At 45.7% G+C, this 25,984-nt stretch overlaps 1 protein-coding gene across 2 annotated transcripts in view; it reads right to left on the bottom strand.

The window, feature by feature from the left end:
• DYM (dymeclin) overlaps positions 1-25,984 on the bottom strand; it is a 227,244-nt gene that overhangs the window by 45,065 nt on the left and 156,195 nt on the right. For both annotated transcript variants that reach the window (XM_056847950.1, XM_056847951.1), the window contains one exon: positions 4,296-4,478. In XM_056847950.1, coding sequence (XP_056703928.1) covers positions 4,296-4,478 — 183 coding nt within the window. The remainder of the gene's footprint in view (positions 1-4,295; positions 4,479-25,984) is intronic.

Here is a 25,984-nt window from a genome sequence, read left to right as displayed (position 1 = left end):
ATTCCCCCCCTCCCACCGCCTCCAACTTCTGAGATACTTTTCCAGTTACTTCTCAGAATCATTCATTTTGCAGGAAAATCCCCAGCACCGCCAATGTCATAAACAACCATCTCTCGGTACTATTCAGGATGTTAGCAATCACCAGTAAGAAAGGGCCAGTCACTTTCCCATTTAGATCTGGAAAGGTTTGACGCAGTAAATGGAAACAGAAATCACGCTATCCTCTTGTTAGTAACTGAACCAGATGTTTTCGATCTGTACTATACTAGGGTTGTCAAACTCAGCCCCGCAAATCCAGGCAAGGTAATTCACATATTATGCAAATTGTGTACATATATACAAGCGTATCTCATTTGGGTACTTGCCAAGAGGCGCTTTCTTTTTGCCAAAGGCAAGAACCAGAGACAGTGACAGGCGATGAAAAATCTTATCATCGGGGTCTTTTTTCAACATCAGGGAAAACTTACAACCCTTCCCCAAACGACTCCCATTTACCAGTAAATGTTGGCATTTTCCAGGACACACTGGAAATAATCATAATTATGAAAAGACAGCTGAACGGTTTTTCTGACTTTTTAAAAAAATAAACACAAAAGCTAGGCCAAAAAAATTCTATAAAATGAGTTTGTCAAATGTCATCAGAAAGAGATTTGCCAGACACCTGTTAATAAATTGTAATTTACGGCTTCAAGGCCAGAACCAGCCTTTTCGTTTTTTTTCTTTTTGCATGGTTTTCTGAAGTTATCAGAATAATACATTTCTTTGATCCAGTTACTGGATCCAAGGCTAATAATACAGGTAGAGTATCCCTTATCCACTGTGGTGCAGTGGTTAAGAACGGTGGTTTGGATCTCTGATCTGTAGAAACCAGGTTTGATTCCCCACTCCTCCACATGAGCGGCAGTCGCTAATCTGGTGAGCCGGGATGGTTTTCCCACTCCTCCACATGAACCCAGCTGGGTGACCTTGGGTAAGTCACAGTTCTCTTAGAACTCTCTCAGCCCCACCCACCTCACAGGGTGTCTGTTGTGGGGAGGGGAAAGGAAGGTGATTGTAAACCGGTTTGATTCTTCCTTAAGTGGTAGAGAAAGTCAGCAAATAAAACCCAGCTCCTCTTCTTCTTATCCAAAAAGATCCAAAATCCTAAACCTTTTGAGTGCTTGACATGGCGCCACCTGACCTAATGGGATGGGTCGCAGTCAAAACACAGGCGCACAACAGACAATTTATTCAGCATCCCCAAGGGAAAATTGCTTATTGGTAGCACATAAATTCAAAGTAAGGTATGATGGTGATGCCAAACAACCACACACTGTCCACATGGGTGGCTGAGATAGTGACACCTTTGCTTACTGATAGTTCAATGTACACAAACTTTGTTTCATGCACAAAATTGAAGAAGAAAAGAAGACTTTACCACTTAAGGGAAATTCAAACCAGCTTACAATCACCTTCCCTTCCCTTCCCCTCCCCATAACAGACACCCTGTGAGGTAGGTGGGGCTGAGAGAGCTCTAAGAGAGCTCTAAGAGAGCTGTGACTAGCCCAAGGTCACTCAGCAGGCTTCATGTGGAGGAGTGGGGAAACAAATCCAGTTCACCAGATTAGCCTCCACCGCTCATGTGGAGGAGTGGGGAATCAAACCCGGTTCTCCAGATCAGAGTCCTCTGCTCCAAACCACCGCTCTTAATCACTACACCACACTGGCTCTTGTATCAAATTAGAATTATAGAATTGTAAGGGACCATAAGGGTCATCTAGTCCAACTCCCTGCACAATGCAGGACATTCACAACTGCCTCCCCCCCCCCACACACACACAGTGACCAGAAGATGGCCAAGATACCTTCAGGCTATGTTTATAAAGCATGTATAAAACATAAATTAATGACATGTAGAGAGTTATTTATTTTATTAAATTTTGAGTTGTTTACCCAAATATTTTTATGCAAATGTTAAAAAAAAATCCGAAATCTGAAACAGTTCCGGTCCCAAGCATTTTGGATAAGGGATGCTCAACCTGTAATTTCAATGAAAATACTGCTGTTGTTCTTTATAAACTGATCAACTGATACTGTTAGGATGTTGTTTAGTAGTTTCGGAGATTGTTTTGAATGCTGTTTTGGTGATTATATTCAGCAGGGAACACACTTCGTAATTGCTCAGAACAAGCAAATGAAAGCCGTCTCCTGCTGGCTGGAACAATCTGAGCACCTGTACACCATCTGCTATGTTAACTACCATTTAAAAAATTATTATTATTATTATTATTATTTTACAAGAAAAACACAAATAAACATAACACACACACAAAGGAAACACGGTAACAAAGGCTAAATTGGTTCTTGTAGGTTATCCGGGCTGTATGACCGTGGTCTTGGTATTTTCTTTCCTGACGTTTCGCCAGCAGCTGTGGCAGGCATCTTCAGAGGAGTAACACTGAAGGACAGTGTCAGAAAAGAAAATACCAAGACCACGGTCACACAGCCCGGATAACCTACAAGAACCAATGAACTCTGACCATGAAAGCCTTCGACAAAAACTAAATTCTTCACATTGTTTGTTTCCTTCGACTCAAGACCCCTTCCCAAATTAATTCCATTCTAACATCTTCCTTTTTTTGGTAAGAAAGCTTAACATATAAATAAGTCTTTAACATTATCAAAAAAAAGTTTCTTCTCATTGGTACTTTCTTCTGCTTTCATACCTAGCTAAAATTACTTTAGCAGCTTTTATAATACACATTGGTATCACACAAACCTTAATTGGAATGGAACCTACACAATTTAACAAAAATAATTCTGGTGTACTTAAAATGTTATGGCCAAATCCTGTAAAAGAATTTAGGGAAACCATCCTCCAATATTTCACTGCTCAAACACACTTCCACCACATATGTAAGAAGTCGGGATATGGTTCATTCCAGTACCAATAGTGGTTCTTATCTTACCTACCAGAAGACCTTGCCAGGAAGGTAGAAAACATCTATTATGTTTCTGTTAAAAATTCTATGCTACTTACAGAATTAAGAGTACAGCATAAAAATACATCTGAATTAAAATAATGCTAAAATATAGCCACAGCAAACAGCTAGGCTAAATGGAGATACCTTCAGTTGCTGATCCTAACACAGTGCTAACATTGAAACACTAAATATGGAGTGTCTTTCTTTTGACAGAGTATGGGCACAGTACCGCCTCTCCACTTTGACAAGTGTTCTGGATATTCTGCAAGTAACATCTGGCATTTCTCAAGACAGAACTCTGGAAAGCCTCAGTACTTAGGGACAATCGAGCACTAGGATATTCCTGATCTTTGTCTCCAAGAAGCTCAGAGCCATGTATCTCACCTAAACACATCCATGATCTCTGACTCTCTTTAAAAATTATTGATCTGTCTGCAGGTGGAAATTATTATTATTTAAAGCATTTATCCTAACCTGGCTAGCCTGACCTTGTCAGACCTTGGAAGGGTCGGCCCTGGTTTGCAGAGGCAGGCAATGCAAAACCACCTTTGAGTGTCTCTTGCCTTGAAAACCCTACGACAGGGGTGTCAAACTCATTTGTTATGAGGGCCGGATATGACATAAATGTCACTTGGTCAGGCTGGGCCATGCATACCGTAAAATTTAATGTCTGGTAACGGAGATACAAACTTTATAGAAGACAACAGGCAAAACCAATTAACGATATTATTTTTTTACTTAAAATACAAACATGCTTACAAAAATAACACAGTATTTTATTTTATTTAACAGTCTTTGATCATTGACACCTTGGGACTGGGGGGGGGGTGGCTGGCGAGCCCACAGCGGATTTGCCAGCCCAGATCAGGGGCGGGAGGTGGCTGCTGGTCGGATAAGAGCTCTCATGGGGCCGGATCTGGCCTATGGGCCGTATATTTGACACCCCTGCACTAAGGGGTTGCTACGGTTGCCAGGTCCCTCTTCGGCATCGGCAGAAGGTTTGAGACAGACCCTGAAGAGGGCGGGGTTTGGGGAGGGGAGGGACTTCAATGCCACTTCTATTGGCTGGAGATCAGTTGTAATCGCAAGAGATCTCCAGCTAGTATCTGGAGGTTGGCAACCCTAGGGGTTGCCATAAATCAGCTGTGACTTGACAAGAAAAGAACGTTTTTATTCCCCCTGAGAGCAAATGTTCTTGAGGTAGCTAGTAGTGTATGTGTTACTCTTTAATACTTTTGCCTAAATGTGAGAACCCATCTGTGCAAATACAAGAAATTATATGAACTGTCTTCCCATACCGGATAATTAGCCGATATCCAAAGTATTACTTACCAGATCTATATTCTGCATTATATCTTGGAAAGAAGGGTGAGTTCGAAACTGTTCAAAGAGATCCCGCTTATAAAGCAGCGCGTACACTAAGTTAGGGTTATGGTGTAAAGAGTTTGTCAAGCAGGAATTGATGATCTCCAACATCATTCGAATGACTTCTTCAATCACGTTCAGATCCTGCGCCTTTAAACAAAAAGAACAAACGTGTTAAGCACAGTACACGCTTCACATTATGCATGTGGCAAAAATTACTATTCGAGCACTATTTCCAACAAAGATTTATTTTGGGGAGATGATTTTGGTTGCTCTGAATCTTTCAGTTGCAAAACAGGTAAAGTGTCCGGCTGAAATGGCCATCCAATTTATTTTCCAAACCTCATTCCGTGAGACTATGGCCATTTACGTGTGGCTGTTTCTTCGCGGTCACCCCCTCGACTACTTTGGAGCTTTGCTTTGATTATGCTTGCATTTTCCGACTGTCAGAGGTCGGCTCTCCCTCTCCTCATTGTTCCGTGCTTTTTGCCCGTGTTATCTGGATTTGTGTTTAGCCAGCATCTAGAAAATGCAGGCAAAATGTGTAGAAACGCATGGGGAGAGCGGGTCGACCTCTTGACAGTCGAAAAATGCAAGCATAATCAAGGCAAAGTCCCGGAATAGTCGGTGGGGTGACTGCGAGGAAATAGCCATGCATAAATGGCCTATAATGGATATATAATGGTGATATAGCCAAGCCAAACTAACCTGGATGGCACCACTTCTAAAGCAGACTTCCAAGATTCAACTACACTATTCTATTATTTTTAAGTCATCATGCACTGTCTTGGAACAGCTTTTGTACCAGCTACTGTAGAAAGTTAAATCAGTTCTTTTCCAACTGAGTTTTGGGAAACTCGGCAAGTTCCTTGAACATTCATCACAGCTCCGCGCCCCCCTCCCAATGATAAGATCAGAGACGGAAGACCTGTTTCCTTATTGCTAACCACAATGCACAGTTGCTGGGAATGTTTTAGGGCTAGAGTTGCCAGGTCCCTCTTCACTACTGGTGGGAGGTTTTGGGGGCCGAGCATGAGGAGGGCGGGGGTTGGGGGAGGAGGGACTTCAGTGCCATAGAGTCCAATTGCCAAAGCGGCCATTTTCTCCAGGGGAACTGATCTCTATTGGCTGAAGATCACTTGTAATAGTAGATCTCCAGCTAGTACCTGGAGGTTGGCAACCCTATTTAGGGCACACGCACAGTTCATTAGGGGCAATGCTGAGGCTCCACATGAATTGAGCATGCATCCTAGAACATGCACCAAGATTGTCTGGAAACTCGCAGGGGAGTTCCAGAGAAGATTTGCAGGGGTTCCCCCAGCCAGACAAGTTAAAGTGGAAAGACTTCCCTGAAGGCAGAAAAGCTTCCAAACCACGGAGTTAAACGATCAAAGATGAAAATGAATGTGTCAATTTTCTTGTTCCTAAAGAACAGGTTTTAGATTACTGGTGGTTGGGGGGGGGGGGGGAAGAGAAGAGACCTGATTTCCATGTTCCACCATTCCCTTTGCCCCGAGACATTAAACACTCCAGTCTGCTTTATGTTTTCCACCTTTGAACTTCTCCTGTCATCTCCAGGGTTCCTGGTACGCTCAGACACGGCTCGCCTCCTTCTGCATGCAGAGTTAAATTTAAGCGACAAGCCTAACGAGACTGTTTTGGAAATATGCAAATGGCACAGGTGCCTCTTTTCATTTTTAATCCAGCGTATTCCAGGCCATTTATGTTACATTACTCCTACAAGAATTTGCATGGTTTCGCGATTTCCCAGCGCTTAAAACGATGCAAAGAGACACAACAGAGATCTATAAATGAGCAAATAAAATAACTTCCTTTTGAAAGGAAATAACCTCAAGGTTATTCCCAACTGCGCCGCCTCTGGACGAACATTTCCTGAAGCCTCTCTCCGTGTGCACAATTCTGTAGAGTCCTTGCTGGAGTTTCTTGCATGGCAGATTGGCACAGTTCCCCTGGCTCCATTTCTATACGCAGCAGAATTAAAGTGTTGAAGCTTTTCCGGGCTGCCTGGTACCACTTTAAGCGGCAGGAAGGAGTTTGTACGTTTCAACCCTGCACCATGCAAATGTTCCATGCAGATGGAAAGATAGCAATATAGGGGTTGCCAACTCTGCCTTGAGAAATTCCTGGAGATTTTGGGTGTGGAGCTGGGGGAGGGTTTGGACAGAGGGACCATAGTGGGATATAATGAAATAAAGTTCACCCTCCAAAGCAGCCATTTCCTCCCTTGGAATTTATCTCTTTAAAACAAAAATATCCAAACAAATATTACAAAACATACAAATCAAATTCTTACATTATAATAGAACTTACTCTATAACTTCTATTCTACCTTATTTGAATGTTATAATTGCACATTCAATGACATATTTCTTACTTAAATATGAAGAAGAAAAAGAGTTGGTTTTTATATGCCGACTTTCTTTACCACTTAAGGAAGAATCAAACCAGCTTAAAATCACCTTCCCTTCCCCTCCCGACAACAGACACCCTGTGAGGTAAGTGTGGCTGAGAAAGCTCTAAGACAGCTGTGACTAGCCCAAGGTCACTCAGCTGGCTTCATGTGGAGGAGTGGGGAAATAAATCCACTTTGCAAGATTAGCCGCCACAGCTCAGCTCATGTGGAAGAGTGGGGAATCAAACCTGGTTCTCCAGATCGGACTCCCACTGCTCCAAACTTTCAATTTTTCATAAAAATCAGAGGTTGATCTATCATTTACTAAAGAAGTTAACTTAGCCATGACATAGTTGCATATTCTGCTACTTTATCTGTCCATTCAGTTACATCTGGGTAAGTTGTCTGTTTTCCACTTTCTTGCATACTCCACTCTTGCCACTGTCACCATATACTTAAATAATTCATTATATATTTTTGGCATATCGTCTGGCAAAATATTTAACAACATACTTTTTGGATCTAAGACAAATTCGATTTTCAATATTCTTTGCATTTCATCCCAATATTTTCTTGCTTTCCCCCCCCCCCCCCCAAGACCACAACATATGCATTGGAACTGATCTTTGTCATTCGGAGATCAGCAGCAATTCTGGGAGATCTCCAGGACTCACCTGGAGGTTGGCAACTCTAATAGCCGACCAGGCAGAAGGCTTACCCTCTCCCTGTGACATGGTAGATTTCTACTTGCATGGATCTTCTTTTGCGCGGGAGCATTAAAACATGCAAACCTTCAGCTGCTAACTGAAGTGTCAAGAGTTCCCGAGAATTGCCTTGATATTACAACATGAATCAACTGGGTTCCCAGTCGTCAAAAAAGAGCATCAGAAAAAGCTAGGGTTGCCAGCTCTAGTTGGGGAAATTCCTGGAGATTTGAGGGTGGAGCTTGGAGAGGGCAGATTTTGGAAGGGAAGAGACTCAGAAGGGTTGTGATGCCACAGAGTTCACCTCCCAAAGCCGTCATTTTCTCCACGGGGAACTCGTCTCTAAAGCCTGAAGGTCAGTTGGTCCATCAAAGTCAGTATTGTCTACTCAGACTGGCAGTGGCTCTCCAGGGTCTCAGGCAGAGAGGTCTTTTACACCACCTACTTTCCTGGTCCCTTTAACTGGAGATGCCGGGGATTGAACCTAGGACCTTCTGCATGCCAAGAAGATGCTCTACCACTGAGCCACGGCCCCGGAAGTGCTAGGGGATCGAACCAGGAACATTCTGTTTGCAAGCCATCTGCTCTGCCGCTGAGGTTATGCCGGCAGCATTTCTGCATCCCAAGGAAGGTGCGTCACCCAGCCCAGACTGGCTTAGAGGGCAACCTGAGGGGAGTCAGGAGGGCTACATCTGCTTCCACAGGTCTGTCTCCACTCCAGGCTTTTTTTAAAAAACAAAGAAATCCTGAGTCAGGCCTCACCCCAATTCATGAATCAGATTAAAATACCAATTTAAGTTTTTTTAAATAATAATAATTATGATCCATCTTTGGAGGCCCTGGGGCTCTCGACACAGTCACACACTTTTAGATGCTTTCTTTAAACCGCTGCAGAAGTTCTCACTACTTAAGCAGCCGACTGCTGAAGCCAGAGACTGCTCTTTTCGCGCCGCTAAGCCAGAAGTGAACGCCAAGCTTTCACGGCGGTTGTGTGTGTGTGTGTGTGTGAAGTGCCGTCAAGTCACACCCAACTTATGGCGACCCCTTTTGGGGTTTTCATGGCAAGAGACTAACAGAGGTGGTTTGCCAGTGCCTTCCTCTGCACAGCAACCCTGGTATTCCTTGGTGGTCTCCCATCCACGTACTAACCAGGGCTGACCCTGCTTAGCTTCTGAGCTCTGACGAGATCAGGCTAGCCTGGGCCATCCAGGTCAAGGCTTCACGGCGGTTACCCCACACAAAAAAGGGCTGCATGCAGTATTTGTTGGCATGCTCTTGATATATTTTTTTTAAAAGCACAGGTTGGGTACTATGAAGCAGGGGTCCCGAACTTGGTGCTCGTGGGTGCTGCGTAGGATTGCCAACCTCCAGGTAGAAGCTGGAGATCGCCTGCTATTACAACTGATCTCCAGCCGATAGAGATCGGTTCACCTGGAGAAAATGGCTGCTTTGGCAACTGGACTCTGTGGCATTGAAGTCCCTCCCCTCCCCAAACTCCGCCCTCCTCAGGCTCCACCCCAAAAAAACCTCTCACCGGTGGCAACCCTAGTGCTGTGATGCCCGCCCACATCTTTTCTGGAAGCCACAAACTGTTTTTAGAAAGTGGGTGTGGCCACATGGGGCTCTTGCCCAGCATGGCTTCTGATTGGCTGTGACATTGCTTTGGCGGAAGTTGCCACAAGAGTGTTTATTTGTTTGTTTGTTTATTCGATTTTTAGCCCACCCTCAATCCCCAACCAAGGCCGGGCTCAGGGCGGGTTACAACGATTACATTACAATAAGAGATAAAACAATCTCATAGTTAAAATTTTAAAAGTATTAAAACAGTAATTATAAAATCAACACATCGAGGCAGGGCTAGGGTTGCAAGGCCCCTCTTTGCCACCGGTGGCAGGGTTTTTGGGCGGAGCTTGAGGAGGGCGGGGTTTTGGGAGGGGAGGGTCTTCAATGCCATAGAGTCCAATTGCCAAAGTGGCCATTTTCTCCAGGTGAACTGATCTCTATCGGTTGGAGATCAGTTGTAATAGCAGGAGATCTCCAGCTAGGACCTGGAGGTTGGCAACCCTATCCCTGTTTTCATTCTTCTCCATCTGTTCACCTGGCTTAAAGCTGTAGTATAGATGTAATCTGGTCACAGATTTAACTCAAGAGAAGCGTAAGATCCAACCACCAAATTGTCTTACTGCGTGTTCCTGTGCCGTCTACTTGAAGTATTTTGCGTAATTTTAAATGTTGAGCTTCTTAAAGACTGGGGAGAGGGGAGGGAATGCTGGGATGGAAAGCCAAGGACAGCACATGGATGAAAGAAAGAAGAAATAGGGTCAACAGGTGACAATAGGCTACACTTTGTTGCTCTGCATCTTCCACACCAAGCGAAGGCACCTCTGTGCTAGACGTGGCGTCAGGGCAGACATAAACGAGGTTATAAAAACATTTCTTAGCTAACAAGAAAGTTTTACCACCCTGCGTAATAACCCGCGCACCAGTTTCAACACAAACAAGACAGAGAATTTGTCTCTCTCCAAGACAATGGCCGAAATGCAAAACGCTTCGGCAGCTTTTCCCTTCGATTATAACAGCTGCCGTCCGCAAAGGAAGGCATATAATTAGACTGGTATTTTTGTGTCACATAGTTTAGACTCCTGTCACACTTGCGAGCCCTCCCACAAAACGCACACAAGCACACACTTGTAACTTTGCAACCACGCAAACGGGGCAGATGAATATTCTAACCTCCAACTTTAGCTCAGGAGGCCGTCAACCTGAACATGAACACACATGAAACTGCTTTATACTGCATCAGACCGCTGGCCTGCTAAGGTCAGTACTGCCTACTCTGGCAGTGGGTCTCCGGGATCTCAGGCAGAGGTCTTTCACATCACGTGAGCTTAGCCTTTTTAACTGGAGATGATCCTGGGATCTTCTGTCAGGCTGGGTGATGGGCAGGGTTGCCAACCTCCAGGTAGTGGCTGGAGATCTCCTACAATACAGCTGATCAGAGATCAGTTCCGCTGGAGAAAATGACCACAACTGGAGACCAGGTCCTATGAGGAAAGGTTGAAGGAGCTGGGTATGTTTAGCCTGAAGAGGAGAAGACTTAGAGGGGATATGATAACCATCTTCAAGTACTTGAAGGGTTGTCATATAGAGGAGGTGCCAAGTTGTTTTCTGTTGCCCCAGAAGGTCAGACCAGAACCAACAGGTTGAAATTAAATCAAAAGAGTTTCCGTCTAGACATTAAGAAGCATTTTTTTAACAGTTAGAGCAGTTCTTCAGTGGAACAGGCTTCCTCAGGAGGTGGTAAGTGCTCCTTCCCTCGAAGTTTTTAAGCAGAGGTTAGATGGCCATCTGTCAGCAATGCTGATTCTATGAACTTAGGCAGTTCATGAGAGGGAGGGCATCTTGGCCATCTTCTGGGCATGGAGTAGGGGTCGCTGGGTGGGTGTGGGGGAGGTAGTTGTGAATTTCCTGCATTGTGCAGGGGGTTGGACTAGATGACCCTGATGGTCCCTTCCAACTGTTATGACTCTATGGCATTGAAGTCCCTCCCCTCTCCAAACCCTGCCCTCCTCAGGCTCTGCCCCAAAAACCTCCAGGTAGTTCCCAATCCGGAGCTGGCAACCCTAGTGATGGGGGGTGGGGGGGAAGGATGGAAGATAAGACCAAGGGCCAGCCAGCAGGCAGGGTGTGACCCAGGATGCTGATGGCAGGGTGTAGCTGGCTGATCCATGAGGCCACTGAGCGAGGGAAAGGCATGAAGTTAGGGCTGAAGTTTGACTGGGGTGAGGTGTCTCGAGGGAGGAAGGCCAAGGAGGCAGGACAGGCCAAACATTGGGCTGGGCCCCTATGATGGTGTTGCTGCAAAGCTGGGAAGCGGTCGGGATAGGGTTGCCAGCACCGCATTGGGAAATACCTGGAGATTTTTGGGGTGGAGCTTGAGGAGGGTGGGGTTTGGGGAGGGACTTCAATGGGGCATAATGCCATAGAGTCCACCTTCCAAAGCAGCCATTTTCTCTAGGGGAACTGATCTCTGTCGCCTGGAGATCAGTTGTAATCCCAAATTTCCAGCTACCAGCTGGAGTTTGGCAACCCTCATGCTCAGGCTTCCGCCCAGCCGGCAGGTTTCCTGACGGACCATGCCCACTCTGAACCCCACCACACCAACCCGATGGAAGCAAATGGAACATTTGAGGCTGCAGCTTATAAACGTGTTTTTATTTCTAAGATCCGGTGTGGAGCATGGCCCAGACGAGAATCGGAGAGCTGGATGTTGGTGGCCGCGGCAGATCTGCAGACTCCCATTAAGGCTTGGCAGTGGCCACCTCGAGTCTCTTGGTGGCTCTAAAGATTTACAGACCTTTAAGCTGCCAGTGCAACTGCGGCTAACAGAGGAATAACTAAATATTGCTCCACTCTAAGTATATAGTGGCGGTGGAAAGTCAAGTGGTAGCCGACTTATGGCGACCCCCAAAGGTTTCCAAGGCAAGAGATGAACAGAGGTGGTTTCCCATTGTCTTCCCCTGCGTAGCAGCCTAGGACTTGCTTGGTGGTCTCTTATCCAAACACTAACCAGGGCTGACCTTGCTTAGGAGCGAAGATGACACTGGGCTAGCCGGGGCCATTCATATACGCTCTCCCAAAAGAGTTTGAGCGATCAGTGTTGTAGAAAAGAAATCATGATAATACCTGAAGTTCTAGTCTACTTCTTCATTGGAAAACTCGGATTTGAGCTATAAAAAGGTTGGCTTTTTGTAAAGGCCGTATATGAATCGCTGGGTAAAGAAGAATTGGTTTTTATATGCCGACTTTCTCTACCACTTAAGGAAGACTCAAACCAGCTTACAATCACCTTCCCTTCCCCTCCCCACAACAGACACCCTGTGAGGTAGGTGGGGCTGAGAGACCTCTTAATAGAACTGTGACTAGCCCAAGGTCACCCAGCTGGCTTTATGTGTAGGAGTGGGGAAACCAACCCAGTTCACCAGATTAGCGTCCGCCGCTCCCAACCACCACTCTTAACCACTACACCACGCTGGAAGAAGAGCCTCTTGAAGAAGATAGTGCATGCCAGTCCCGTTTGCAGTAAAGGTGGGGCAGGAGTGGGTGGTGCACATTTGCTGGTCCTGATGGAATGAATCGATAAGTACTTTTTCCAGGTACTTGTCTACATTGGCAATTCGGGCCAACTGCACACAGGCAACAAAGTGGTAAAGCAAAAACAGAGCAAAGAAAGCTTAAAAAGGCTGAGGTGTATTTAGAAGTCCAGGAGGAAAAGACGTCTAAGTATTCATTCTAATTCAAGCTTTACATTCCAAGTAATTAAGGATAAAACTAAGAGTCGGTACTTTTTCCCTGACTCATGCCTAGAGAGTTTATAGGAAAGCTTTTCTGCTAAAAAAAGGAAACCATGAATACTCCATAAACCGATTCATTACTTCCGATACATCAGTCAATCAGGCTGAAGGGAGGTAATGTTATGAATGAATGAAACAAAAAGGACAATGGTGAAGCTTTACACAAATCCTCAGTTTTACCTTCTGGGGAAAAAAATCACAACACAAGGTTGTAAGCTAGAAAAGTCAGCAATTCACTTTTGCCAAGTTCCATGGCTGAAGTCCAGCACAGAGTAAATTTGCTCATTCGTCCACAAAGATGAATGGGCTTCAGGATGCCGACCGTTAACTCTTCACTGGACTGTAGTCAGCTGATTCATTCGGGCTGGGAGTACACATGTATTTCTTGAGGAAAGGGTTATGAGTCCTGATCTTATTCAGAGAGCTTAATGGAACAACCTACTGTTTATAAATAGTGTGCTGTTTAATCATTTACAGTCTCACCTGGCATCCCCCCCCAAAAAACCCAAACCCTGAGAGAACTTCAGTATAACACTTCAGTATACGCTTCTTCGTGATTTTACAAAGAACTTAAATGTGACACCCCAGTTCACGAGAAAACATTTGGGCGTGCGTAAATTTGCAAGGCAATCATGTGGTAGTGAAAATAATAAAGAGTCCTAAAAAATATTAACCACCTGCCTAAAAATACACTCACACAAAAACACATTTAAATAAGGTACACCTAGGAGCCCCGTGGCACAGAGTGGTAAGCTGCAGTACTGTAGTCCAAGCTCTGCTCAAGACCTGAGTTGGATCCCGACGGAAGTCGGTTTCAGGTACCCGGCTCAAGGTTGACTCAGCCTTCTTCCATCCTTCCGAGGTTAGTAAAATGAGTGCCCGGCTTGGTGGGGGTAAAGCGTAGATGACTGGGGAAGGCACTGGCAAACCACCCTGTAAACACAGTCTGCCTAGTAAATGTTGGGATGTTACATCACCCCATGGGTCAGGAATGACGCAGTGCTTACACAGGGGACCTTTACCTTTTTTACTCCTAGCTGAGCTGAAACTGTGGAAATAATAAGGATCTGAACGCTTATCTTACTGTGCCCAATGCCGAATGCTCCTGCACTTTAAAGTCTCAAGTCAATATTTGGAGGGGAGAACACTAGATAAAACCGTGCAGATCTAAATTATGATTGTTCAATAGTTCTGAAATAATAAATAGTTTATGGACCCATCTACAACAGAGAGCTCTACAGCTTTTAAAATCTCTTACTGCGACTCAGAGTTAAGTCTGTGCGCGATAGGCGGCAAGCGCAGGAACCGTTCAATTCTGCATTTCCTTTTTGGCACTAAAAAGCCACCTGTACGCTTCAAACACTGCATTCATTGGTGAAAGCCGGCATTGAAGGCTTTTGCTAATGAATTATACAACTCATCCAAGGAGGCTGGGTAAATAAAACCTGAAATGAAGCTGACTTTGCTTTTTGAATTCTAGAGAATTCTAGTCCGATAAGGACTGCAGTCTAGGGCACCAAGAACACAACAGCAGGAATGCATTTCTTTAATGCAAACTTTTCTCAGCCTGCAGCTGAAAAAATGTGAGACCAGGGACACGTATTCAAATCAGCTAGATCTGAGTTCAGTAACACCAACAAGATTTTCAGGGTATGAGCTTTCAAGAGTCAAAGCTCCCTGGCTGTATCTGACAAAGGGAGCTTTGACTCTCAAAACCTTGTGCGTGTGTGTGTTTTTGCTGTCAAATCACAGCTGACGTATGGAGATCCCGTAGGGTTTTCTAGGCAAGAGATGTTCAGAGGTGATTTGCTGTTGCCTGCCTCTGCGTCATGCTCCTGGTATGCCTTAGAGGTCTCTCATCCAGATACTTGCCAGGGCTGAGGCTGAGAGTGTGTGACTGGCCCAAGGTCACCCAGGACGTTTCCATGGCAGAGTAGGATTTCAACCTGGCTTTCCCAGATCCTAGTCCTACATCTTAACCACCACACCACGCCGGCTTGAAACCTTACACCTTGAAAATCATTGGTCTCTAAGGCGCTGAATAAATTCATGCCATCGTATTCCCTATTACTATGTATGGGTGTGAAAGCTGGACAATGAAGAAAGCTGAGAGGAAGAAAGTAGATTAATTTGAAATGTGGTGTTGGAGGAGAGTGTTATGGAAACCGTGGACTGCCAAAAAAACAAATCAGTGGGTTATAGATCAAATCAAGCCTGAACTGATCCTAGAAGCTAAAATGACTAAACTGAGGCTGTCATACTTCGGACATATTATGAGAAGACAAGAGTCACTGAAAAAGACAATCATGCTAGAAAAAGTTGAAGGCAGCAGGAAAAGAGGAAGACCCAACAAGAGATGGATTGACTCAATAAAGGAAGCCACGGGCCTCAATTTGCAAGATCTGAGCAAGGCTGTTAAGGATAGGACGTTTTGGAGGACACTGATTCATAGGGTCGCCATGAGTCGGAAGCGACTTGATGGCGCCTAACACACACACACACACAAGGATCTGTGTGTGTTCAGTGCTTCGACTTATGGTGACCCTATGAATTAATGACCTCCAAAATGTCCTATCATTAACAGACTTGCTCTAAGGTGCTACTGGACTCAAATCTAGCTGTTCTACTGCATGGCAACCCTCTGACACTACTCAAATCAATGTGTTCAAACGCTGGAAAAAACATATTTGAAACAGAGATGAAAACTCAGAAGAAGCAAAACGGGTAATGTGGCTTTAAACTCAGACGTGCTTACAGATGATACATGAACGGTTCAGCATGTCAGCTCTTGTCTTCAGCACTGCCTCACCTTCATCACTATTTCTGACATCTTAACATATCAAATACATAAATATCAAAAGCTCTTCTCCTCCAAATTAAGCGCCTTCCCCTCCAGCTCCTCTCAGTAGACTTGGGCAGAGGCACAAACAGGAAGGAAAAGTCACGGGAGAGCTGTTGCGGCATAGCAGCAACTCACAACAATCAGTTTAGATTAAGTGCCGTTGCTTGTGACATTCCTGCTTATTTTTAAAGTTTATTCCCTTGGACATAGGATAAAAGTTCGTCGCCGAGTCTGATAAACACAAAAGATGATGCTGTTCGCCTTCCTGTCTCATAGAGTGGAAGCAAACGCTGGCCAAACCGCAAGGGATGCAGAAAAAAAGAGAGGGTATTTTTCCACCAACAGTTTCCCTAACGGAAGGATATAAGAACAGTTCTCAAATGTCATTTCCTTTATAGCCATATTTGCCACTGTGGAAAAGGAATTTTGATATCTGTGCTGATGCAGTTCTGTGTGCTGGGGCCACAAAACCTTTCCCCCCCGACTATGAACAGGAAAATTGTACTGTGCTTGCAATAATATTAATATTTTGTAATGCACTCAGCATTTTTAGGTGTTCAAAGCAGTTCACAGACATTGGCCATTTATGCATGGTCAATTTTGAAGCTTGCTCAAAGCTCTTTTTTTAAATGCAACCTTTAAAATGACTATTCACGGTCCCGACGCAAAAGGAGAAATTCCACCACCCCCACTCGCCTGCTCCTTTGTTCCTTCCATTAGCCAACCACAGTTTGCATAGCTAAAGCGCGGCCGTCGTTTTGCATGCTTGCTTGATGGGATTCTTCGCAGCGGAGCAAGAGGTCGCGTTAAAGGGGCTCTTAAGTAATGCACTGGCTTCGCAGTCACTTCCTGAACGACGGTTCACCATGAAAAACTCAAAAAAATATGCGGGGCAATTCAGCCTGGAACGAGCTACTAATTACCAAGCATAAATGGCCATTGTTTGGCTGTCATCCTTCCAACAGCCCTGTAAGGTAGGTTATTATTATTATTATCTCCATAAATTGCAGTTGGTGAGCTCAGATTAAGAAATTGCCTAAACAAAGTAGTGAGTTGACAGGTGAGATTCAAACCGGGCACCTTTCTGATTCATAGGTGGCGACGCCTCTGAAACTGATTGGCTAAAGCTAGCTCACAGCACAGAATGTTCACAGAAATTCCAACTGCTCAGAGAATGAAGTTGTAAGAATCCGTGCAGTCGTGAGAGAACAGAAAAATGTCCAGCGCCTGCGAGAGAATCTGTTTCATTTTTAATCTAAACCCAATCCAAAAATTTAAAGGGTAGTTTAGCAATCGTTGGGGACTGGGGTGGATTTGATGCACAGTGTAAATAATTTTCAGTGCACAAAGCTTCTCGTGATGGGGGCCCTCGGTGGTGACACGCTGATGCCATTTCACAGGAAGTGACATCAGTGCACTGCTGGCAAGGCTGCCACCACCCAGTAAGCCCCCGTGCCGCCCATCGTTTGCCGGGGGGGGGGCTTGCAACTCTAGGCATAATGCCGTATAGTCCACCCTCCAATGCTGCCATTTTCTCCAGCGGAACTGATCTCTGCAGCGTGGAGATCAGCTGCAATTCCAGGAGATCTCCAGGTTCTACCTGAAGGCTGGCAGCTACAACCTCTCCTGCTGCTTCCAGATCAGTTGAGGGGTGCTTATGGCACCTTCGACGTACAAGCTGGCCCTCTGATGCCCCAGAGGACGCTTCAAGCACAAGGCTGGACAACTGAATTCTTTGCAAGGGTAACACAAGACCCGCTGTGATATGTGAGCCAGCGGGGTAGTGGCACCAAGAGAGGTGGGGGTAGGCAGAGACGTACAAGCCCAGAAAAACTTTGCAAGAACGAAGAAGTTGGTGACTGAAAAGTGTGAGAGCAGGAGGATCAAGGTTTGAAGACTCTCTAAGGATGTTTATGCATGGGTACTTTCACTCACGTTCGCCCCCAGTTTGAATCGGTTGTTCCTTGGAGTTATGCATGAGTTTTCCACCCATTAGAGATGACCTTGTGCCCAGCCCTTGCAATGTCCGGGTCTTCTAATTCCTCTGTTAACCCAACTCTTCCATCTTCCCTGAGCAAAGCCAGGGTGAAATCCCCTTGCATAAGGCAAAGTGTGGGACACGCAAGCTTGGTTTCATTCACTGCCAATTTCAAAGCAGCATGTCCAGAGGCAGGGATTCAAATGGTTCCTGCTTCCTCAGAGCTCTTTCTGAGCAGAAGAAAAGCTTTTTACAACCAAGGCTTGGATTTCTCCCCTCCCCCTCCTTTCAGATTGCTCATTTTTGTTGTTGTTGTTCTCAAAATGCTTTTTATGTGGCAATTGGGTTTGGGGGGGATTTTCTCTCACAATAAGCTCTACAAGTAAGCCAGTTACAAAGCAGCATTTCAAGGGGTGGGGACTTGATTTGAGCTTGGAGACTGCTGGTGCAGAGATTCCTATCAGGAAAGTGTGGGTCTGGCCAGTAATGACCCTCAGGTAAAACTCCCAGGCATAAAAGATCAAAGTCTGCCAGTGCTGCCGACGGCCACTCGGTGAGGTATAAAACTGGATGAAAAGCAAAAACGAATGAAAGGGGGGGAAGCAGAAGAATGCATCTGAAAATGGCAGGTGGGAGCCTAGCTCTCCTTTCACAAATAGGCTTTCAGAAGTGTCAGAAATGGGGGAGGTGGCATAGAGCTCAGTTCACCTGGAGAAAATGGCTGCTTTGGCAATTGGACTCTATGGCATTGAAGCCCCTTCCCAAACCCCGCCCTCCTCAGGCTCCGCCCCACAAACTTCCTGCCAGTGGCGAAGAGGGACCTGGCACCCCTAGGCGTAGGGAAGGGAGAGAGCAAAAACCACCTCACCACCTTCTGCGTGGAACACGTTGGAGCCACTTAATTGCCCTCGACAGAAATCCTGACAGTCTGGCGTGATGGTTCTCCCCCGAAGTTAAAAGCAACAACTCAAGGCTAAGATTTCTGAGGAGACTTAATTGGCAGACTACAATAAGAAAAGAGTCGAGAGAAAGAGAGTAGATGCATATGTTGCAAAAAAAAAGGCCCTTGTATTTCAGGAAAATCCAATTAAGTTTTTCCCCCCTTCTTCCCAGGGCAATGTAACATGAGTTGCTACACAAGCTGAAAGAACAGTGTGGGAACTGGAAACGGACACTTCTTTTACTTTCCCCAGTCTGACAGTGTGTTGGCAAGAGCGACTGAGCTTATGGTATTCCCCCTCACCACACACGCACAAATACACACACAGGAAGGGGGGAATAGATGCAAAGAGCTGGCAGCTAATGACTGGTGTAGTCATTGCTTAGCAAAACACAAACGCACCTCATCCAAGCCCCCAGCAAAATCATAACACGGAAGTGATGTCCCTATGTCACACACGGGTGTATGCTTCGGTTGTTTATACTGTGACTGCATGTAACAGAGGTCCTATCTATGCTATGTTAAAACTGCCCTGAAGTAGGCTAGTAGGAACTATAAGCTGCGACAGAACAGCGAGTGACTTCCAGCACACAGAAAAAAGGATCATCATCCACACGAGATGGTCATGGATGGATTGTACAGCACTTGCTTAGTGACCGTGAAGAGGGCCTTCTCTCCCCCAACTTGGCAAAACTGCTGGACGGTGAGAAAGAAGAAAAGGGAGAGACCTGTCGAATGGGGAAAGACCAGAAGCAGTCCCTAGGGCTTAGAAGGATTTTTGTTTCCCTTGATGTAAGGACCTCTTAAATTCTTTCCATCTTACATCTTCCCTCTTCTTTCAGGGTTGCACAACTTCTATACTCACCTGTCCCTCTAGAAGACGAAGAAGAAGAGTTGGTTTTTATACCCCGCATAGAGTAGTGGTTAAGAATGGTGGTTTGGAGCGGTGGACTCTGATCTGGAGAACCGGGTTTGATTCCCCACTCCTCCACATGAGCGGCGGAGGCTAATCTAGAGAACTGGGTTGGTTTCCCCGCTCCTCCACATGAAGCCAGCTGGGTGACCTTGGGCTAGTCACATTCTCTCAGCCCCACCTACTTCACAGGGTGTCTGCTGTGGGGAGGGGGAGGGATGGTGATTGTAAGCCGGTTTGAGTCTCCCTTAAATGGTAGAGAAAGTCAGCATATAAAAACTAACTCTTCTTCTATCTTTAAGGAGACTCAAAGGAGTCTCACCTTCCATACAACAGACACCTTGTGCGGTAGGTGGAGCTGAGAGAGTTCGGAGAGAACTGTGACGGGCCCAAAGTCACTCAGCCGGCTTCATGGGGAGGAGTAGGGAAACAAACCCAGTTTTCCAGATTAGAGTCTGCTGCTCATGTGGAGGAGTGGGGGATCAAACCCGATTTTCCAGATTAGAGTCCACCGCTCTTAACCACTACACCACGCTGGCTCTCCAGGGTCTAGGTAGGTAGTAGACTACTCTGCCTTTAAAAACTGATGAAAACTGAGTGTCAAAACGTATTTCCTGGGTAGCAGAGAACTGTGTAAAGATCTCAAAAAATTGCTACCAGACATCATGGAAGTCACCTCTGGTTTTCATTTGTAATTTACTGAAAGACTGAATTCCTTAGCTGGCAGCTGGAGAATAAAACAAGTGTACCTATGTTTGCTGTGTTGTATGTAGGAGAACTGGATATTCGTTTTATAATTTGGGTTGGAGAATTAAGATCAAAGCACTGTTCTGCGGCTGAAACACTCCGATTCTTGCACAGATGGGCAAGGAAGTTGCCACATGTATTTCAGTGAGAGAACTGCCTTAAAGTCTTATAGACCAGAATCATCCGCTTCGAGTCCTCTCAATCAAGGGAAAGGCAGGATATAAACATTTTAAAACATTTAAACAAACAATGGAAGCTGACAACCATGCTAAGAATACCTTTCTCTATTTTCAGGTTCAAATCACACATACCTGAACACAGCTTGCTGGATCAGACCAGTGGTCCATCTGGTCCAGCATCCTGTACCACACAGTGGTCCAACAATAGGACATAGAGGCCGAGGTCTTCATAAAAACATAAGAAGAGCCCTGCCGGATCACACCAGTGGTCCATCTGGCCCAGCATCCTTTTTCACACACTGGCCAACCAGTTGTCTTGAAGGGCCAAACAAACAGGATATGGAGGCCAAGACCTCCCCTGATGCTACCTCCCAGCACAGCTATTCAGAGACATCTGCCTCTGACTATGGAGGTTCCCTTTAGTCACCATGGTTAGTAGCCACTAATGGATCTCTTCTCATGAAGCTCTCTAAGCCCCTTCTACAGCCATCTATGGTTGTGGCATTCTTTATATCCACAGAATTCCACACTTTAATTACTTATTGGGTTAAGAAGTATTTCCTTTTGTCTGTCCAGAATCTATTTCTCAACAACTTCATTGGGTGCCCGCAAGTTCTGGTATTAAGGGAGAGGGAGGGAAAAGTCCAGGGTGGTATGGTGGTTAAGAGCAGCAGACTCTAATCTGGCGAACCGGGTTGGTTTCCTCACTCATAAGAACATAAGAACGGCCCTGCTGGATCAGACCAAGGCCCATCAAGTCCAGCAGTCTGTTCACACAGTGGCCAACCAGGTGCCTCTAGGAAGCCCACAAACAAGACGACTGCAGCAGCACCATCCTGCCTGTGTTCCTCAGCACCTAATATAATAGGCATGCACCTCTGATCCTGGAGAGAATAGGTATGCATCATAACTAGTATCCATTTTGACTAGTAGCCATGAATACCCCTCTCCTCCATGAACATGTCCACTCCCCTCTTAAAGCCTTCCAAGTTGACAGCCATCACCACATCCTGGGGCAGGGAGTTCCATCATTTAACTATGTGTTGTGTGAAGAAATACTTCCTTTTATCTCTTTTGAATCTCTCACCGTCCAGCTTCAGCAGATTTTGAGGGAGGGAGAAAAGCTTCTCCCTATCCACTCTCCCCATACCATGCATAATTTTATAGACCTCTATCACTAGTTTTTTGGGGAGGGTGGAAGTGGGAGAAGAGATGCAAAATAAATATTAATGCTGTACTTGAAGCCAGGCTTCTCAAGCACTGTGCTTAACTAATTAAAGCAAACCAATTAAACAGGTAGACCTTTCACAACAAATATTCGGAAGCTGCGAGTCGCGCCGCCTTCCCCCACACCCGACAAAGACAGCCCGGAAAAACTGACCCCAAACCACCCCTCCTCAGCCCGGAGCGGCTTCCTAAACTGATTTCAATAGTGTGCAGACTGTGAGAAGATGAGTTTGTGTCCCCCCCCCCGCCCCCGGTTTCATTTTTAGTGAACAAACAACTGTCTACTCCACCAAAACCACTGTCTCACCCGAGTCACGTATGGACAGCCTCGGCTGAGACACATCCTGAGAACAGGAAAGTGGGGCTTTTCACAGAACACCCGACTCAGACACCTTGGCGAGAATCTGCCAGCGCGACGGAGAGCTCGCGTGCTTTATCTGTCTCGTGGATGCCAGGACGCCTGGGCCTACCCGTAGCACTGCTCCCTCGTCTCTGCCTGGCTTCCCAGCTCAAATCTGAGAAGACGCCAGGCCTGCTGGAAAACTCCCTGCCGCCCCTGCACTCCTCCGTGTCCCTTTGAAGCCTCCTGTGTACCCCCAGCTAAGCCCCACGAGGCTTTCTTCGCAAATGAAAGCATACCATTGCAGAACAAACCCCTGCACAGAAACACACACAATTAACAGAAATCCAGCGATGCGCAAACGAGCACTTGGACACGAAGGGCAAGGAGATGCAGAGATACCTTTTGCAATCATTACTGATTGTTTATCCAAAGGCAGCTAAATCCTGTGCCTCTAGGGAAACCCAATCAGCTATACCTTCGCATTACGCAATTCTGTGCACATGGCTCAATTCTGCGCAGTTTGTTCTGAGTTAAGGTATGCTTTGTCTCTACGTAAACTGGAATGTTGGCAAGGAGAATAAATAGGGTTGCCAGGTCCCTCTTCACCACTGGTGGGAGGTTGGGGTGGAGCCTGAGGAGGGTGGGGTTTGGGGAGGGAGTGCAATTTCATAGAGTCCAATGGCCAAAGCGGCCATTTTTTCCAGGTGAACTGATCTCTATTGGCTGGAGATCAGTTGTAATAGCAGATCTTCAGCTAGTACCTGGACGTTGGCAACCCTAAGAGCCTGAGGAGGGCGGGGTTTGGGGAGGGAAGGGACTTCAATGCCATAGAGTTCAATTGCCAAAGCGGCCATTTTCTCCAGGTGAACTGATCTCTATTGGCTGGAGATCAGTTGCAATAGCAGGAGATCTCCAGCTAGTAGCTGGAGATTGGCAAGCCTAAGAATAAAGGGGAGAGGGACTTGCGAGTTGTGAAGATACATAGGGCAGGGGAAACAATCTCTTAGAATTTTCTAACAGTTAGAGCGGTTGCTCAGTGGAACAGGCTTCCTCGAGAGGTGGTGAGCTCTCCTTCCAAGGAGGTTTTTAAGAAGAGGCTAGATGGCCAAGTGTCAGCAATGCTGATTCTATGACCTTAGGCAGTTCATGAGAGGGAGGGCACCTTGGCCATCTTCTGGGCATGGAGTAGGGGTCACTGGGGGTGTGGGGGGGGGAGGTAGTTGTAAATTTCCTGCAGTGTGCAGGGGGTTGGACCTAGAATCAACTCTATGATTCTATGTTTCTTCTGGAAATTCCTTGGAACATGATGAAGGGCTTAGGCACAGCTCAGTGGCAAAAGGCATGCTTTGTATCACATGAGGCTCAAGCTCCAATGCTTGCAAAATGCAATAAAAGGAACTCATGACCAGGAAAGGTCTTGGCCTGGTTCCTCCAAGACCCACTATCAATCGTGGCTGACAGTATTTAGGCAGCTCCAAAAGATCATAAAATAGGCATTTGTTTGGCGCTTGTCTCCCATCATGGAACTTAAGGCAACATAGGTCATTTATGACTGGGAGTTTTACCTGAGGGTCGTTGCTTGCTGGACCCACACTTTCCTGTTGGGAATCTATGCACCAGCAGTCTCCAGGCTCAAATCAAGTCCCCGCCCCTTGAAATGCTGCTTTGTAATTGGCTTACTTACAGTGCTTACTGTGAGAGAAAATCCCCCCTGAACCCAATTGCCACATAAAGCATTTTAAGAACAACAACAAAAAAAGAGCAATCTGAAAGGGTGGGGGGAGAAATCCAAGCCTCGGTTTAAAAATTTTTCATTCTGCTCAGAAAGAGCTCCAGGAAGCAGGAAGTATTTCAATCCCTGCCTCTGGATATGCTGCTGTGTAACTGGCTGTGAGCGAAACCAAGCTTGCGTGCCCCGCACTTTGCATTATGCATGGGGATTTCACCCAGGCTGAGCTCAGGGGAGAGGGAAGAATCGGGTTAACAGAGGAATGGGAAGGTCTTGGATTTGTGAGTGCTGGCAGCGAGGTCATCTCTAATGGACGGAAAACTCATACATAACTCCAAGGAACAACTGAGACAGACCGCAGGTGAACATGAGTGAAAGCACCCATGCATAAACGACTATAGATGGGTGGGGGCTATGTTGTGGCAGTTGCCTTATGTTCCTTTGCTAAACATATGCCACCTAGGGGTGCCAGCCTCCAGGTGGGACCTGGAAATCTCCTACAATTACAATGGATCTCCAGACTTAGCAGCCTAACTAGCCCATTTTGGCCCGAGCTCACGAGGGCTTGGGAGCTAAGCAGTATTGGCCACAGTCAGGACTTGGATGGAAAACTGCCAAGGAAGACTGGGTTGATATGTGGAGGAATATCTTGGCAAGCCACCTCCTCCTCCCCCCTCCCCCCCACTACTACTACTACTACTACTACTACTACTACTACGGACATTAGTTCCCCTGGGGGGGGGAATGGAAGCATCGGAGGGTGGACTCTATGACATCACATCTTCACTGAACGCCCTCTCCTCCCCACACTCCAACCTCCCCAGGCTCCACATCGCCAGAACTTTTCCAGCCCTGTGCTGGCAGCCCTAAAGCCACACACCATGAAGAAGAAGAAGAGTTGGTTTTCATATGTCAACTTTCTCTACCACTTAAGGAAGAATCAAAGTGGCTTACAATCACCTTCCTTTTCCCTCCCCACAACAGACACCCTGTGAGGTAGCTGGGGCTGAGAGAACTGTGACTAGCTCAAGGTCATCCAGCTGGCTTCATATGTAGGAGTGGGGAATCAAATCCAGTTCACCAGATTAGAGTCCGCTGCTCATGTGGAGGAGTGGGGGAATCAAACCCAGTCCTCCAGATCAGAGTCCACCACTCAAAACCACAGCTCTTAACTACTACGCCATGCTGGCTCTCCATGTATATTGACCTGCTTAATTGAACTAAAGTGAACGTTTTTACAGTCCACCGACCCACCTTGCCTCAGAAGTCACTTGGTGACACTGTGCTCAATAGGACACACTCTCAAGTAATCCCAAATCAGGTATAAAGTTATGTGGCCCTCAACCTACCCATACATAAGATAATTCATTTTTTAAAAAAAGTTTTGCTTTTATAGTATCTTTAGCTTGCTCAAAGATGGCTAACGTTTCTGAGCTAACATTCAGCAGTGCGCTGCCCATGCCAAAACATGTAAGAAGAAATTAAATATGACTTCTAAAACACAATTTGCTTTAAGGAACTAAAATAATATAAGGGAGTAATTTAGCATCCACCAGTGCATAAAGACAGTAAGATTACTAGTCTTTTGCTTCTCTACTGGAGGACAGAAATGAAGGGCTATTTATAAAGTACTTACTGCTTTGGCTATAATCAAATGTAATAACAAGCTAGAACAAAAACAATCTTTTTGTCGAAACCACCTTTGTAATAATGCTTTTTAATAACCCTCCTAATGGCCAAATTAGAAGGACCCCAACTGAAGTCATTCATCCCACATAAAACAAACATTGCTTTTTCTTCTTAGCTTTGTTTTACAAGCTATATCATTTCCAGATGATGCTTGAGGGGCTTAAAGTTTTCAAGAGTCAGATGCTTAAACTGGCAGCTGCTTTCTATTTACCACAGACAAATATAAGATGAATCTCAATAAGGGACTTCATTGACTCCTTTATGGAGAATTAGCTGAGAGAGAAAGAAAGAAGGAAAAAAGAAAGAAGAAAGAAGAAAAGGAATGAAAGGAAGCATCTCACCCAGCAACTTCAGAAGAAAGGTTCTTTGATTTTATTAGCACAAGGGGTGGTCACGGAATGACATCAAGTATTCTGACCCTGCCAATCAGAGGCGCATAGCAGGTAAAAGAAATGTCACTTCTCTGGCAGGATGGAAATTAAGTGTGGCCACAAGCCTGTTATAACTAGACTTTACAAGATACCACTTAAACTTTGCTCATGGACTTTACATGTCTGTTTTACTTTGAGCAGAGGGGGGGACATATGTAACAACTGAT

This window comes from Euleptes europaea, chromosome 4, assembly GCF_029931775.1.
Source record: "Euleptes europaea isolate rEulEur1 chromosome 4, rEulEur1.hap1, whole genome shotgun sequence".
Classification (NCBI taxonomy): Eukaryota; Metazoa; Chordata; class Lepidosauria; order Squamata; family Sphaerodactylidae; genus Euleptes; species Euleptes europaea.
The sequence above is the reverse complement of the archived record's forward strand: the minus strand, read 5'-3'. Positions and strand labels throughout refer to the sequence as shown.